At 42.5% G+C, this 16,866-nt stretch overlaps 1 protein-coding gene across 1 annotated transcript; it reads right to left on the reverse strand.

Annotated features, from left to right (window-relative positions):
• Window positions 1-2: 2 nt before the first annotated feature.
• On the reverse strand, window positions 3-12,466 carry LOC100719714 (dehydrogenase/reductase SDR family member 4). Its single transcript, XM_003474467.5, has 8 exons — window positions 12,259-12,466; window positions 10,638-10,815; window positions 6,214-6,315; window positions 3,028-3,098; window positions 2,901-2,952; window positions 2,384-2,518; window positions 1,874-1,929; window positions 3-438 (listed from the first exon to the last, which is right to left on the reverse strand). Exons 1-8 carry the CDS (start codon window positions 12,387-12,389, stop codon window positions 324-326), a joined length of 840 nt encoding a protein of 279 aa, XP_003474515.1. The 5' UTR covers window positions 12,390-12,466; the 3' UTR covers window positions 3-323.
• Window positions 12,467-16,866: the final 4,400 nt, after the last annotated feature.

Here is a 16,866-nt window from a genome sequence, read left to right on the forward strand (position 1 = left end):
GATTCAGAGCGAGGCGATCATTTGCATTTTATTTGCACCTCATTTCCAAGCTGTTGATTTTCAGCTCTGCTCCTTCCACTCCAGGCTCTCTCCCATCTCCCCTCAAATTCCCCAGAGATCTAGGTAAAAAATATTTGTTGGTCTTTGCCAAGGTAGATGCAGGCTTCTCAGCAGGCAAGCACTGTGTTCTCAAGGAAGCCTTTATCCAAGGCCACAGCAACAGTGAGAACCTTCATCAGAACTTCTTGACTGGAAGGGTTGGAACTTATCACAGTGCAGAACTGATTTTGTAGGGTGAGTAGAATGACAGGCAGAGGTGGGCCTCAGAGGCGTGATGGGGTTCCTCCCCCTACCACCACCGTCTCCCCTGTGATGTAGCTGGCGTCTTCAGAGCACATAAAAGACACGATGCCTGCACACTCCTCTGGCTTGCCGATCCTGGAGGACAGGGGAAATAAGGAAGGGAGTAAAACCCAAAAAGGCAAGGCCCCATCACCTGGCCCAGTGAAATTTGCTCAACCAAGAATTATTAGATGATTTTTCAGATACAGTCTAAGAGTTTTTTGCTTACTATAAGGATGTTGTTATAATTTATTATAAGAATAAACATTCTGCAGAAGCAATTACAATTATATGCAAATCATATAAGGACACTCTGCTTTTTAAAGTGCTCAAAACACCAAAATCTAAAGTTGTATTGGTAAAATGGTGAGTGATTATTTTTTACTTGAAAAGAATTGGTCTCACATGTATGCATACTATTCAAGGGTCAGGGAGTCTGTGACAGTAAATGATGTGTTTAAAATGATATCTTTTGTAGACTACTTCTTTAGGAATTTATTTTTGTCATTTCAGATCATTGTTTTTGTAAGAATGTGCTGACTGTCATTGTATTAGTGATTCCATAGTTAGGAACACTTAAACTGACTGCCATAGCATAGAGGTGGGTAAAGTGTGTGGCTCAAATCTACAAGGCTTAGATTAGTGGATCCCCAATCTAGCTGTATATTGCAGTTATTTGGAATTCAAGAGACTTAAAAAAAAAAAAAAAGATGTGCAGTTTCCATCTTGGACCAAGTAAAGAAGAATCTCTGCTCTGGTCTGAAAAACTGGTTTGGAAAGTTCCCCAGGTGATTCTAATGTGTGCCCAGCATTGAGATGCATGGGGCCAGGTCATTCATTGGTGCACTAGGTGACAATACCCAGATTTATGAGTTGTATATTAGGCCTGCAGCTCATGCCTGCCATCAGAATGGCTTTGGGAGGATTTATGTCTGAGATGTTTGGACCAGTAAAGAGGTATGCACTGCTGGCAGTTGTCCTTGAGGGGTCAAGATGGAGAAAACAGACAAGAGTGCCCAAGAGCCAGAGAGTGGGAAAAGGGTTAAACGAAAGAGAGTTCAGCAAAGGTGTCTGAATAGTTTAGCTAGTCCATTGGGGAAAACAATAATTTCCTTATGCAAAAGAATTTGGAGCTTAGTAAATCCCTTCAGTCCTTTTATTTGGATTGTAGGATCATCAACCCAAGCTTTGGAAACATGACTCTTTATTAACTAAGGGTGAATTAACTAAAATAGCATGGTTTTGGTTTTGGTGATTTCTAGTTTCCACAGAGGTGGAGGCAGACAGGAAAGGAAGTCAGGGCTCTTTTCTCAGTTTGGCTTTACTGAAACCTTGATGCCTATGCTTTTTGTAATGGAAGCAGCCTCCTTGGTAAGCCCTCTGCAATGAAGAGTTTATGAACTTTGAAGTCTGTGAGGCACGAAAGAGCATGGCCCTGTTATCTATGGAACCAAGACAGTGCGTGGTGGGCTACACTGGGGATCAGACTTTTCTACCTTTATCCCTCCTAATCATCCCTGTGACAGCTTACCTTTCAATTTGCATGAAATTTTTTGCATTTTCCTCTTTTGTCTTGTCCATCCAAAACTGCAGGAAAAAGGGGAATGTCTTTATGTGCAAATAGAGGAAACAGAGGAACAGCAAACTGAGGGAGGAAATTGTCCCTCCATCCAATGAGAAGGATGGAAAGACTTCTCCTTTTACTCGCTGTTGCTTCTTGGTTCCTAGCTCTCCCCATTGCCCTCTTCTGTTCCATTCTTTTAGCCCCAGTGAATGATCTAGACCTGTGTATCTTGCTGGGTCTCCTCAACTCTCATGCACTTTAGGAGATATGAAACAGTGGGTAGAATTTTAATTCCAGTCTCTCTACCCTGCATCTCAGGAAAGGAGTATGTGTGGATCTGGCCTGGGAAGGGCAGCTGGTATGTGGAGGGAATGGAAGTGAGTAAAAGCTCAAGGATGCAGGTAGTAGGCTTCCCTATCCAAAAAGATGGATGCTCTTCAAAGAGTCCCAGTGGACTGCAGGGTTTCCCTTGCTCACCATACTGCTGAAATTAGTCTTGATGAGTCCAGGCGCCAGGCAGTTCACTCTAATGTTTTTTGGAGCCAGCTCTAAGGCCAGGTTCTTGGTAAGGCCCAATAAGGCTGTTTTACTAACATTGTAAGGACCCAGGCCCTGGAGAAAGAAGAGAATGGGTTAATCTGTTAGTTTCCAGGTCATTCTTGATTCTTTTTTTTTTTTTTTTTTTTTTTTTGTCTTTTCCCTTTTTATCGGTACCGGGGATGGAACTCACGACTGCCTGCTTGCAAGGCAGGCGCTTATGCCACTGAGCTAAATCCCCAGTCCCTCATTCTTGGTTCTTATTTGTTATCAAGTGCTGTGGTCCGTAGGTGTCTCTTTAAAGGGATGGTTGCAGTTACAGTTCATGGAGGCAGGCATCTCTGGGAAAGCACTTGGTGATGTGATTGTAAAACAGGACACATATTTCTTTGGGCAACTGCAGGGGTGGAAAGATGTGAAATGAAGAGCTGGCTAGAAGTGACAAAGGGGTTCTTACATGAAATGGTGTGAAGGCTGCTACGGACGACACAATCACCACAGAGCCACCTCTGGAAATAAAAAAGAGAGCTGATTCTCTTTCCACTGGAGACCACTGCCCTCAGACCCCCTCTCACTCTCTGTACCCTCGTTTCTCCATCTCTGGCACCACTTCTTTTGTCATCAGAGCTGTGGCCTTCACATTAATGTCCAGAGTCTGAAACAGAGAAGGGGAAACAGCTTGAGAAGAGTACTGTGATGGGAAGTCACTATGTGCTCCCAGGATCTGTTTGTTGGAGCTGAAGACTTCAGGAATAATTTGCCCTGGCCTGATAAGGAAAGAAGCCAGGGTTTGGGGAGATGTACCTCTTACAAGCTCATTCAGCTGCATGGAGAACATTAGGTTGAGGTGAGAAAGAATGGAGCCTGGCTCATCTCTCCTAAGCGGCCAACTATGATGAGGCCTGGAATGAACCTAAATTCTCAGGGCAGCTTTGGACTTGAGCTAGGTTTTCATGTGTTTCTTCCATGTAGGGAGAACCTGAATTGGATCCAGAGTGGGCTGTGGGAAGACGTGTCCTGACCTGTGGTGGTTTAGGTACTTCTCTGGCTTCTGGGGTTAGAGAATGGATGATTTTGGGCCTCCAGGATGGATGATCTAGCTGGACATTTATTAGAAAGTGAGATCTTAAGGAGATTCTTTCTGGGAAGCTGGGGGCATAGGCCAAAATAAAAGCATCTACAGTCTCAGTTTGAAGCAATGGTAGGATCTTGTTGCATTTTCCTAACATAAATGATATTGGGACATTCCACTCCTATGCTCCAGGTCAATTATTCTGAAAGACTTCAATCTTGTGAAAAAAAAAGTTGTAATAAAAGCATAGTGACTGCACGGCTACCTTTCACCTAGATTCATTCATCGTTCACATTTTTGCTTCATTTGTTCTATGTACCCATCCAGTTTTTTTTTTTTTTTTAATGAACCATTGAAATGAGGTTGCGGACATGATCATGCTGAAAGTACATACATGTAACTCTATATACATGTCCAAGGACAAAAAGCATTCTCTCACACAACCACAATTCATTAGCACATACAAGAAATTTAACACTGGTAAGTTTTTTTCTATTGTCTGTCTTTTATTTTGCACTTTGTTTACAATTTGGATTTCTCATTTGAGAGAAACCATGTGATATTTAAGCTTATGTATCTGATTTACTTTACTTAACATTATGGACCCATTTTCCTACAAACAGCTAAGTTTATCCTTTGTGACACAGTAGCACTTTGTATATAAATATGACATTTTCTCTATCCATTCATCTGTTGATAGATATAGGCTATTTCCAAGAGTTAGCTATTATAAACGTGGGTATAGACATGGTTATGCATGTGTCTCTGTAATGTGATATGTTTAACTCTCTTAGGGAGATACCTAGAAGGGAAATAGCTTGGTCAAATGGAATTTCTATTTTTATTTTTATTTTTTAAGAGTTTCTATGCTGATATCCTTAGTCCTTGTACCAGTTTATACTTCCACTATCAATGAAAAAGGGTCACCCCTCACCCTGAAGCCTCTCCAGCCATTCATTTCTTGAAGATAGCCATTCCTTCTGAAATGATATAGAAGTTCAGTGTTGTTTTAATTTGCACTTCTTGAACGGCCAGTCATGTTGAAAATTTTTCATGTACTTATTAATCATTTGTACTTCATTTGAGAAGTGTCTACTCATTCTAGATGTGCAGTTTTTGACTGGGTCTTTACATTTGGAGGTCTGATTTTTTTTGAGTTCTTTATATATTCCAAGTATTAGTCCTTTGTCTGAAAAGTAGCTGGAAAAAGCTTTTCCTATCCTGTAGCTTGTCTCTTTACTGTGTTGGTGATTTCCTTTGCTGTACAGAAGTTTTTTAATTTGATGATTCTTGGTGTTGTTGCTTGAGCTATCAGCATTCTGTTCAGTCTTTGCCTGCTCCTTTATCTTTAAGAGCTGTACTTTGATAATAATAGTTTTATCTATTATGCCTTCTATAGCAAAATTTCCACAATTGTACCCAAAATTCACATCTTAAAAAAATTTCAAGCTGGGTGTGGTGGTGCACCTCTACAACCTCAGCACTCAGTCCGAGGCAGGAGGATCACTGTGAATTTGAGGCCAGTCTGCACTACAGAGTAAGACCTTGTCTCAAAAAACAAACAAAAAATTGCAGAGTACAGTCAAGGCTCAGCCATTGCACTTAGGTTTGATATACTATCATATTAAAAATGTAAACTAAAAATAAAAAGTACTTAGTTAAAAATTGATTTTCATGTACTGGCTAGACTATTCACAGAAGATGATTCTTCATTTCAAAGTATCAGAATAAAAACTGTTTTACCGAAGAACATTTTGGCACTTTGGTCCTTATGTGTGTGAAACACTGATAAATGAATTATAATATTTAGTTATCCTTAAACTTTAGTGTTCAGAAATTATTATTGCTATTATTATTATTATTATTTTTGGTACTGCCAATCAAACTTAGGAATTCAGGTTTTCCAGGCAGGTGCTGCACCACTGAGCTAAATCCCCGGCCCCAGTGTTCAGAAATTACTGACGTCAGTGTAAAAAGTAAAATGATGGGAGATCATAATAAATTTAGTATTTCTAAATTACATGGGAATATTAACCTTAGTAAATAAAGACAAATAGTTTAATTAAAGCTTTATAATTAGAGGATGTAGGTAAGTGAAGAAATATGAGTGTGATGTAAGCATACATAACCACATAAAATCCAATGTTTCAGCATTTGAAATTAGACATCTGGCTCTCAGGCTTTCACAGTAGGTGGTTTAGAAGAAAAGAGGACAGGTCTTTTTCAAAGGCCATATGTTATGAAGCAGCAACTTTGGTCATGTCACCAGAATTGGTATTTCACTAACTAGCAGCAATTAACATTTCCCAGCTAACGAAAAAGCATTTCATTTTGGCAGCTGAAAAGGGGATGGGTGGGTGTATAAGTTTAAGTGTATTAGTTGTTGGCCTATTAGCTGCCACATCTCTGCTGGAAATAAACCAGGAAGCAGAGCGTGGGTAAGCACCCTGGAAGGGAAGCAGAAGGTGGCTAGCAGAGAACAAACTGAAGGCAAAGCTGGGGAGAAAGTCAAAGCAGAGATGAACAAGAAGAGCAGGATAAAGGAAGCCACCCCCTCAGTTGCCCTTTACCAGGTGTGTGCCAGGTATGTGGCACATCCCATCAATGTGGCACTCAATGAAGACATTCTAAAAGCAGACTGGGTTTGTGCTGAGTATTTTCTGAGGCCTGCCCTTTTGCAGCTTTAATCCTTTCTCACCTTGTCCCATACATCCTCAGTGACATCCATCAGGTTTCCAAAGAAGGGGTTGACAGCAGCATTGGAGACCAGGATATCAATACCTCCATGAAGGTTGACAGCCTAGAGAAAGGAGGAGATCTGGGTTAGGGCCACAGATAAGTCAGGGACATTCACTTATCAATGTTGAGAAGAAATGTCTCCTTAAGAACAGTTGTCAAAATTACCTTTTCTTGAAACGTTCTCGCTAAAGCTACCCTAATCTTTGCTGCTAACCATTAAAGGTTGTCTGATTTCTTTGGCAGTCTTTCTAGCCTCCTTTTCTTCGAAGGGTGTCTCTGACTTTTTGCCTACATCTTCTTTTGGGGGAGCTCCTTTATTCTCATGCCTCCAACTCGGGCTACAAAATCTATTTCTACATTCCCCCTATCTATTCACATGGAATTACAATCCCAGTTCCCCAAGTGATGGCTGTCTGGTCTCCTTGAATAAGGTACCATGATCTCAAGAGTCAACCTGTCCACACTTACTTGAATAAAGAAATTGGTTTAAATAGACCCATGAAAGGTCACCAGTGGGAGGGGCCTTGATCATCTGGCTCCATGTTGTCTTAGTGGAGTGATGAAAATGTGGTCTGTTAAAGTTTTTTTTTTTTTTTTTTTTTTTTTGAGACATGTCTTGCTATTTATTTAGTTCAGGCTGGACACATTCTGTAGCCCAGCATAGCCTTGAACTTGTGGTGATCCTCCTGCCTCAGCCTCTCAAGTGTTGAGATTATAGGCGTGAGCCACCATGCCTGGTTTGAAATTAATTTTTTTTTGGTACCAGGGATCAAACTCATGACCTCATACTTGCCAGGTAGGAACTTGTGCCACTGAGCTAAATCCTTGGCCCTTGAAGTTAATTTTTTAAGGTCATATAACTTGGTAATGATGCATTAGGGTTGGCTAAAACAGGAAGCCTGCTCATTTGGAGACGTAAAGGGATTTGCTCAGGGCACAGTGCTAGTGTTGGTAGCCCCGACATTAAGTCTTCTCGTGTACTTTGTAAGTACAGAGCTAGTTCATAGGAGCCCTTTGAAAGCAAGTTGGATCACTATGAAACTGGCTCCAGGAGCGCTATGATGGTGAAGACTCTAGGCTGGGTTTAAAACACTTCTGCATTCAGCTTTGATGCCATTTTCTCTCTTTTTCTTTTTGGCCCCACGGCACAGAAGATTTGAAGCAGAAACTGAGGTTTAAATTGAGAAATCCAAGAAAGAAGATTCTCACCTCCTTAATAAGTTGAAAGCAGGTGGTGAAGGCGTGTGTGAGAGTAGAGACTGGCCAAGGAGAACCGGCCAACAAAGGATTCAGTGCTAAACCACCCTGAAGCCAGACTTTGCATTTGCCCCAAACTAGCAATTTTGATGCCTTGGGCAAGTAACACTAAATGGGCCCTTGATCAACTTTGTGCCTCACATTTGGCACAGGAGGGGTGTTATTAACAATGCACACCATCTGCTACCTTCTCCTTTTAACTAATTATTCCTGCTAACGAGGTGCTAAGCTCAGTTGTTTCTATACCAGCTAAAGGAATGCCTGGGCTGTCAACATATAAATTTAACAAAATTTAAAGTCACACAATCTTTTAAAACTAGTGCCAGTACCTTCTTGTGCCCTGTAAATGTTCACATTGTGCTGCAAAGCGCTAGGGTATTTACTGGTAGTTACTTGCCTTTGCTCTGTCAAACTGTCAGACTTGTAACTGAGAAGGTATAGATCAAGTTGGAGGTGATACATATGTGATGGGGTGGGGAAGAGGATCCTGGAAATCACCAGAATCACCTGACTGGGGGAGAAGGCTGTTTTTTCCCCACTTAAAAATTTATTTATATTAGTACCTGTTTCCAGTACATGATTAATGTTCATCATTGCAAGTTGGTACATGTACATAACATATCTATTTTTTATGTCTCCTCTTGGTTCCTGAGAAGGCTGTTTATTTTTTTCTTAGACCTGGTTTCACTATGTAATTTAGGCTGGCTTTGCACTGACGGTGATTCTGCTGTCTCAGCCTCCTAAGTGCTGAGATTACAGGTGTAAGACACCATGCCCAGTCAGAAGGCTGGTTTTGACTGAACAGAGACAGATGTGAAGGTTGCGAAGTACCTATGAGCCTTCTTTAAAGGTCTTGCTCTGAATTACATGATTACTGTACCCACATAGTTAGGAGTCGTCTGTGTCCTGACCTTTACTTACAGTTTTTTTGTTTGTTTGTTTTTTTAGAAACAGAATAATCAAGTGGAGAAGCTATCAATAATGGTTTTCATTCACTGCCTTGAGAATCATGATGTAAATCAGGATGCCAAGAATAATACTCATCCTCATGGTAGCAGCTTTTCTTGGTTGGTTCCTATTAAATATTTCTTGGGCAATTTATTGTGATTCCACTGCCAATGCTCTAGACCTGCAAGAAACAATGGCTTCTTCACTAATGTCCTTGGTCCAGGGTCCTACTGTATCCTTTGTACCACCGCTAGACTTCCTTCCTTAATAACTGTTTCAACCTGCATAAAGCCTCAGATTCCTCATTTCCTACGTAGAGACCTAGGGAGGCTGTTGTCTCTGTTCTTCTCAGGCAGCCCATTTCCCATACTGCTCCTGGGCCCATGCCTTCTGCTATGGACTTACAAGTTTACCTTCTCTTGTTCAGTCTCTCTTTGGCTGTCTCCTTATTTTGCAGGGCCATCTGGTTATTTACTATGTTTTTCCACTCCCATTCAGGTCTACTTATTCCTCAAGGTATAGCTCAAGCCCCACTTCTGAGCCAGAGCTGCAGGCCCCGATAGTTGGATCTGGTTCAGGGATGGGGAGAGGACCAGTAGGATTTTTTTCCTTCTAGTATTGGGAATTGAACCCAGAGCCTTTACACTGTGCTACATCCATAGTCTTATTTTATTTTATATTATTTTATTTTTTTGTCTTTTTGAGACAGGGTCTCACTAAGAAGTTTAGCTTGGCCTTGAACTCACTAAGTAGCCCAGGCTGGCCTCAAACTCACAGCGATCTTCCTGCCTCAGCCTCCCAAGTGCTGGGATTACATGTGTGCACCACAATGCCTGGTTTACAGTCCTTTCTTTACTTTTTAATTTTGAGACAGGGTCTCTTAAGTCATCAGATTGCTCAGGGTGAGCTTGAATTTGTGATCTTCCAGTTTTAGCCTCCCAGAGGCATGCACTATACCCAGCTAGGATTCTGACATTAAATTACATGAGGCCCTGGATTCAGTCCCCGGCACTGCAAAAAGTAACTGCTGCATTTCAAATGGCCAGTCACTAATTGGCAAAAGCTTCTAAATGTCTCCCTTCACTCTCAGGATTGAGTTCATAATCTCAGGCTCTCTCCAATGACCTTTTCCAGGCAAGGTGACTTTCTTGGATTCATGTCTGACCTTCTTCAATGCACATTTGGGCATCTGAAAGATTCCTTAAAAATAGAATTATGTTATTCTGCCCACCATACTACTATTGACAATAATTTAAGAGCCTCCTCTTCTAAGATTATCCAAGTTATTTCTGCCAACCTTCCAATCTGTTATCACAAGCCTATGTTTTCCCTTGGTGTAAGGTTCTCGGATTCACTCCAGGAAATAAAGTATACAACCTGACCCTTCAGGGAAGAGCAGCTTAGGTAGTTCATATTTTCTTGTGTAACTGGAAAGCTGCTGTCAAGTACCACTGTAACACTGGCTTAGATATGTTGAGACTAAAATCCATATGGGTGCCTGAGGGCTGGCCTTATGCTAATGGAAAAGTGCCCAGTAGTATGTAGGCTGCCAAAAAGGGAAAGGAGTTTGGTCTGGGTTGAATCACAATTATTTCCTTACTAGCTGCAGGACATTGGAAAGTGTCTCTAGGTATCTGAACTGGTCTGTGTAAACAGGAAGAATAATCTCTGCCTTGCTTGAGTTGTTGGCAGGTTTAGAGAAAACCTGTGTAGGGTTCTGAACAGAATAAAGAGCACATACAGTAAATGAGTGGCTAAAACATAGTGGGCTGCCTCCAGTAAAGGACTCTAAACTGAGGATCATGGGATCATTTACTAGCTCATGGGTGGGAACATCTATTTTGTTATTGTATTTACTCTTCTTATCTCCACAGTGACATAGGAAACTACTAGAGAACCAGGACCAGCTGTTTTGGGTGGCTGCCCAAGCAATAATGCTGGGCTGAAGCATAAGAGTGATTTTTGATTCTTTGGGAAAAATGGTTCTTAGGCTTTAAGATATGGACATAACAACAAGGGACAAACAATACTGGTAGGTTGGTGTGGGTACATGAATGCACTACTATGGTTTAGCAGCGTTTGGTTGGATTCAGTGCTATCTAGGAAAGCAGAGATGGAGGCTCAGGTTGACTCCCTTCTGCCACCTCCTGGCTCAGGGCCCATAGCCCTGCTGCTCACCATGGCCACCAGCTGCTTCCGGTCCTCCGCCTTCCCCACGTGGCATACGGTGCCTGTCACGCTAAGCCCTTCCCCCTTGAGTGTGGCCACTGCACGGTCCACATTTTTCTGTTTCCGACTGCTGATGACCACATGGGCCCCATCCTGGGCAAGACGCCGCGAGATGGCAAAGCCAATCCTGCAGGAAGAAAAATACCAAGATTGTATAGAACTGTTTAAGGGAAAAGACTGTGTTATGGTTTGTGTCTAGATGTCCTCCCAAACCCTTATGTAGTCATGGGGCTTTTTCAGAGGTATCTGAATCTATAGTATACAATGCTGGGGTTAGGGGTGTACGATTAATGAATCACTCTGCTGACTGGTTTAGCATTGCTCTGACTAGGATTAAGGGTGTGAATTCTACATGTGCCCTGGGTTGGATAACCTACATACAGTATAAGGGACAGACAGAGTTTAATCTCTCCCCTCTGTTGTTTGTTTTGCTATCTTCTGCCCACTATGAACTGGTCTGCCTTGGAGTCAGCTGGTTATGAACTGAAACCTCTACAGACTGTGAGCTAAATAAACTTTTCTCCCTTTACCTTTGGGTGTAGGGTATTTTGTCTCAGCAATGTGAGAAAAGAAACTAAGACAGGCTGTGAGCATGAGCTCCTGAATCAGAAGATATGAATTGGGATGTTAGCTTTCCCTCTGTATTATCTCCATGTGTTTCTACTAGTTGTAAAAATAGGCTTCATGGCACAGCTGTTACCATGTAGGTAGTCATACTGACCTCATTTTATTATGATCTTGTTCCTTAGCCTCTATTCCCAAGAATACACATCACTTTCTACAGGCCCCATACCAAATGGAGATTGAGGGGAAAGAAATATTCTGGGTGTCCAGTAGCAGCCATATTTGTCGTGTGAAGTTCTCACTGGACAGAGTCTTGCACTCAAACATCTCCCTTGCTAGAGTACATCATTTCCAAAGTTCTGTTCTTAGTTATGTTTTGGGGGTGCACAGGAAAGACTGGTTAAGAAAGTAAATATTACCCTGGGAATAAGGGTTACATATTTGACATTTGTCAGTCATTAGCATTTCTCATACATCTGTATTTCAGATTTGTGAGGAGCTAGAGTGTAGCAAAATCCTATAGAAATGAGAAACACTGAAGAGCTCTGGGGTGACACACAGGTTGGGCAGGGTAGGCCAAAGTGTACTGGTCTTGTGTTTCATCTAGGTTTGGGGAGATGCTGCTATAGGAGACTGGTTACAAGCCCAAAAGGGGTGTCTGGAACATTATAGTGGATGGGTGGAGATGGTGAAGTTGTACAGAAATCTCAAGTTTTGGATTTCTGGTCTTCCCAGACTCTAGGTGGCGCTGTTGATTGGGGCAGCCCAGAGCACAAGGAGCCTAGATCTGTGGGGGCAGCACCGTGCTGACAACTTTGGGCAAGGTAGTGGGCACAGAGTGTGGGTTCGGAGAACTTCAGGCCGACCGCGTGGTTCCTCTTTCCTCTAGTGTAGGGCTCTGATGGCCCGGGGGGCCTGAGGACTGGGCCCGGGGAGGTGAAAACGAAGAGGCCACTAGCTGTTTGCATACACCTCGGGCTTCAGAGACCCCAGGCCAGGCACTTACCCGTCCGTGGAGGCCGTAACGAGGGCCACCTTATTCGCGAGCGGTTTCTGGCGGGTCACCCCGGCACTCGCCATCCTCACCGAGCACCACGCCTGAGCACAGCCGCCTAGCCGCAGTCCCACCTTAAGCATGACGCAGGCGCCGGGGCCGGGTTTCTCTGGGCTCCGAGAGGTGAATGCTTAATAGGCCAGGGAGGCAGGACAAGGGGCGGGCTGTGGCCGCACGCGTCCCCTGCCGGCGCCCAAACCCTGTGCCCCATGATATTTACTTTGTGTACTACTGGTTCTCTCCTGGCTGGTAAGAGTGAGCTCCTGGTCCAAGTTTCCTTGGGCCCCTCTCCCTACAGGAACCTGCGCCCCCCAGCTCCCTCTTTCTGCATGTGTTTGTCCTTTTTTTTTTTTTTTTTTTTTTTTTTCTTTTTTGTGATGGGGCTGATGTGGGGCAGAGGCTGTTAGTTTCCTTTGCCTCTCAAAACCTAAAAATAGAATTCCTTTTTAAGAAAGTGTAGGTCTACATAGACGGCAGCTCCCGGCAGATATTTTGAGACTGCCTTTGAAGGTGAGGCCTGTGGTCTTTCATGAGTCTACCACGTGAAGGTAGAGGAAGGAGCCAGGAGAGGAAACTTGATGGCAAGTAGCTGGCCTAAGCTTGGTGCTGACCTTCCCGCTGACTCAAGGTCTCCTTCGTCTTTAGAGATGGAGGGCAGACTGTGATTACTGAGTAACCAGTGTTTGGGGACAGAGACCCTAACTCATCTAGGAGGACATCCCATTTTATAGCGACTAAATGGTAACAAGGATGCTAGAGGGTCCTCCGCCAGTGATGGAAGTACAGACTCGGGAGCCCTCATACTCTCCCCAGTCACTGTCTCCAGGTTTTAGCCTCTATCCTAGTTCAATAAATATTTGCTGAATATAAAAGTGCTTTAAGAACTGTAAACTACTAAACACATAGTAATTATTGCCACCACATAATAATAATTATTGCTGCCACAGACCAGACTCTTTATCTATGAACCCAGGATGTGGAATAGATGATGGATAAAGTTCTCACTGGCTATAAATTCTGTGTTCAAGACTTTAGCCTACATTTCTGCCAAGTGGGTTGAAATGATCTCCCTCCTGGGTTTCTGGGAGAACTAATAAATCTGGATGGCTTATGGTACACTCTAGAAAGGCCTCAGCAAGCCCAAGTGCAAACTTCTAAATTGATTTAACCCAGTCGGTTCCAAAGGCCAGGCTGAGAAGCAGTGCTGTCACAGCACTGTTTTCACTAGTTTGAGGCAAAATGAAAAAAAAAAAAAAAAAAAAAAAAAAAGGCAATATAATGAATTTCATAAAGCTCAGCATATTTAACTTAACAGTTCTTTACTCTGGATTGTGCTTTTTATACGCTCTTTGGTGTTCCACCTTTCAGAAAAGATAATGAAAGAGATGGAGGGAGAGGCGATAAAAAGAATTATGATGTGTTATATTCACGTACCTGCTCCACGTGATGAATGTCGTCATTATGTACCGCAAACATTCACTAATAAATAAAAATAAGAAAAGATGATAGAAGCAGATGAGTAGGTTTAGAAGTATTGTTAGTTGGTGTAATCATCAGTTTGTCAATCTGTGCCAGTCACTACAGTTAGAGGATAGAGAATCTTGGTCTGGGAAATCCAGAACTGAGGACCACTGCTTAATACAATTCATACTTGCTAAAGGTCCATTTAGTATATGTTTTGGTCAGTTGAGTGGCTGAAAAAGAATTTCAACATTCCACAGGGGGTATGAGTATCAAGTGAAATGACAGGCACACACTGGACTTATGGTATATAACAAAGAAGTTACAGTTGTGGTATTCAGCACATTCTGATGAGATAAGAGAACCTAAGTCTAATTTTCCCCATGTCAGAGGAAAACTGCCTCGACTGGTGCCCCTCAGTCTGAGCCTCATGAATTATTGACGGATGCTGGATAGTGCTACATTCCTCTTTCTTCTTCTCTGTTCAGAGGTAATGCACTGTGGGAACACTTCCCAGCTCTGGACCTGAGTGTGGGACTGGGGGAGGGAACGCAGGACTGCAGCAGGGGATCTCAGGGCTTGGCTCAAGAGAACAGATCCACAGGACTTACTCTGTCTTTACTGGTTCTCCAGAGGTGGACAGCCAGATGTAGGGGCTGAAAATTAGGGTGTGGGGTGGGTGAGGAAGGCCACACTTCAAAGAGCAATGGATTCTGGGCAGAGAGAATTCTGGCCTAGGAGATGGGTAAATATCACCCGGCTCCTCCTCATGTAGACAGGGTTGATATTTAGCCTCCAGCACCAGTTTTCTCTTCTTTTTTTTGAAGAACGCAGGAGACATTAGGGAGAGGGTCTGTGAACAGGAAAGGATAGAAGGAGGGGAAAAAGCGTGGGGATTTTTAGCTTCTGCTTCTGATCAAATTGGTTCATTGAAGGTCGTAGGGACTCTGGAGGGAAAGACATGCGTATGTGGGAGTATCTCTTTGAAACAGGAACTTCAATAGACAATGAGTCCTTCTTGTTTGGAGGTGGTGTCCTCTGCCCACCTAGAGGAAATGTGTTTGACTGAGGATGATTCTTCCATCTTCAAAGGCTGCTGGGTCCAGAGGGAATTTACCTTGGGTGAAATTTGTCTCTTGCACTTTGCAGTCATTGATTGGTCATTGAGGTGAAATTTGTCTTTTGCACTTTACAGTCCTAGATTGGTCATTGAGGGATATGCAATGGATACTGATAGATTGAGAAACCAGGTTAAGGACAGAAGACAAACAAGCTCCTGTTACTAAAACCATGATTTGCATTTTCTTCTGAAGAAGTCAAGGACTTGAAATTTTCTTTTGCCAACCAAACCAAACCAAACCAGACCAGACCAGACCAGACCAAACCAAACCAAACCAAATCAAACCAGTAACTTCTCAATTGCTTCCATAGATGCCCAACAGGTAACTAAAAGCAGAACTAAACTTTAATTTGTATTCTTCTCATTGTGGTGTGCAAGTGTGGTGGTGGGGAGTTGGTATATGGTCTATGTAGCCCAGACTGGCTTTGAACTCAATTTTCCTGCCTTAGCTTGCTTGGTGCTGGGATTCTGGGCATGAGACAGCATCCTTGTATACCTATCAGCTGATCTACTCAGCTCTGCATTTAAGTATATTAGTCATTTAGAAAGTGACTGTCTAGAAGCTAGAAGTGTAGTACAAGGTTTGTTAAACTCTAGCTTTATGTAACTTACCCTCCTTCAAGATTGAGGACACCAAAGTTAGAAATTCATAATGATATTCAACTACCAAGAGCATCCAGAAATATCCAATCTTTCTTCTAAACCTATAGTTACTTTGGATTCCAGAAAGACTTCTGTAAAAGACTGCTTCAGCGAGACCAAATCATCCATCCATGTGTTTATTTATTCATTCATTTATTTATTTTTTAGTCCAAGAAGGAACTTGCATCACTGCGCTAAACCCCCAGCACCCATGTAATAAAGACTCCTCCCTAGGCCATTTTGCAAAACCAGAACTGAGATAAAGGCTAACCAGAACTTAGTCTGCCTTGGCCCCTCTCTAGTGTACTTTCCTTTTTTTTTTTTCTTTTGAGACAGAGTTTCACCACATAGTCCAGCGCACCTTCAAACTTGCTTATGTAGTCCAGGCTGGCCTCCAATTTGTGACCCTTCTTCCTTAACCTCCAGAGGGCTGGGATTGCAGGTGTTCATCACCACATCTGGCTATTTTTGTGTTAATAGGTCAGTCTGATCCTGTTTATCAGAGCTGAGCCCCCTTTGGTTTCTTAAGCTGAAATCCCCTCCCATTTTCTCTTACTTTCTAACTCTGCCTAAGAAATCTGCTGAGGCTGCTCACTGATGCATCCTGAAGTGCTTTTCTGTAATGACAGCTGAGAACCTGCTGGGCCAAGTGAAAGCCACCATCTCCTCTTTGGGCAGATGGAGGCCTTTGGGTCCTGTTCGTGATACCACCAGTCAAGCATGGGCAGTGGAGGAGGACTGGTGTGTGCTTGGCACAGCTGCAAAGCAGGGATAGTAGTAAGACTGTTAATAGCACAATTTGTGAAGGTTGCGCTAGCAATTGTTGGGTGATTCTAATAAATTTTATTGAACATTTTAATCTAATTAAGTGGATTTTTCTTTTCTTCTTCCATTTATTTGCATGTTTACTTTCACATGTGAAATCAGAATGAGTTGTGACAAACTGACCTATTGTCAATGTCAGGTAGCTACATTTCACTTTTTTCTGGCATTGAAGTTTTGTAGCAATTGATTTTCTCTGAATTAGAATTTTACTTTTAGGACAGTTGTGTTTTTAATCATTAAATATCTGTTCTTTGACTTATAAATATGACACACACTCACAATTTTTAAAAAGGGGCAGAAAAAGCCAAGTGGGGTGGCACATGCCTGCAATCCTAGTGTTTGGGAGGCTGAGGCAGGAGGATTGCTGAGTTCAAGGCCAGCCTGCACTACATAGCAAGAACCTGTCTCAAAAAACAAAAAACCAAAAAAAACCAAGAAACAAAAAAGGAAATAAAAAGGACAGAAAGCTATGTGAACGTACAAAGCAACTTTAATTCCTTCCTATGTTGCTT

The sequence above is a fragment of the Cavia porcellus genome, unplaced genomic scaffold (genome assembly GCF_034190915.1).
Source record: "Cavia porcellus strain 051 isolate PalLab524CR breed Dunkin Hartley unplaced genomic scaffold, mCavPor4.1 scaffold_26, whole genome shotgun sequence".
NCBI lineage: Eukaryota > Metazoa > Chordata > Mammalia > Rodentia > Caviidae > Cavia > Cavia porcellus.

Bases quoted from the DNA above. Each gene is read 5' to 3' on its own strand.
- LOC100719714 (XM_003474467.5), bottom strand. From the start codon at position 12,389: ATGCTTAAGGTGGGACTGCGGCTAGGCGGCTGTGCTCAGGCGTGGTGC. The intron at 2,519-2,900 runs GTAAGAACCCCT...TTCTTTCTCCAG, and splicing joins CAGCCTTCACACCATTTCAT to GGCCTGGGTCCTTACAATGT. The intron at 439-1,873 runs GTAAGCTGTCAC...CCTGTCCTCCAG, and splicing joins AATTTCATGCAAATTGAAAG to GATCGGCAAGCCAGAGGAGT.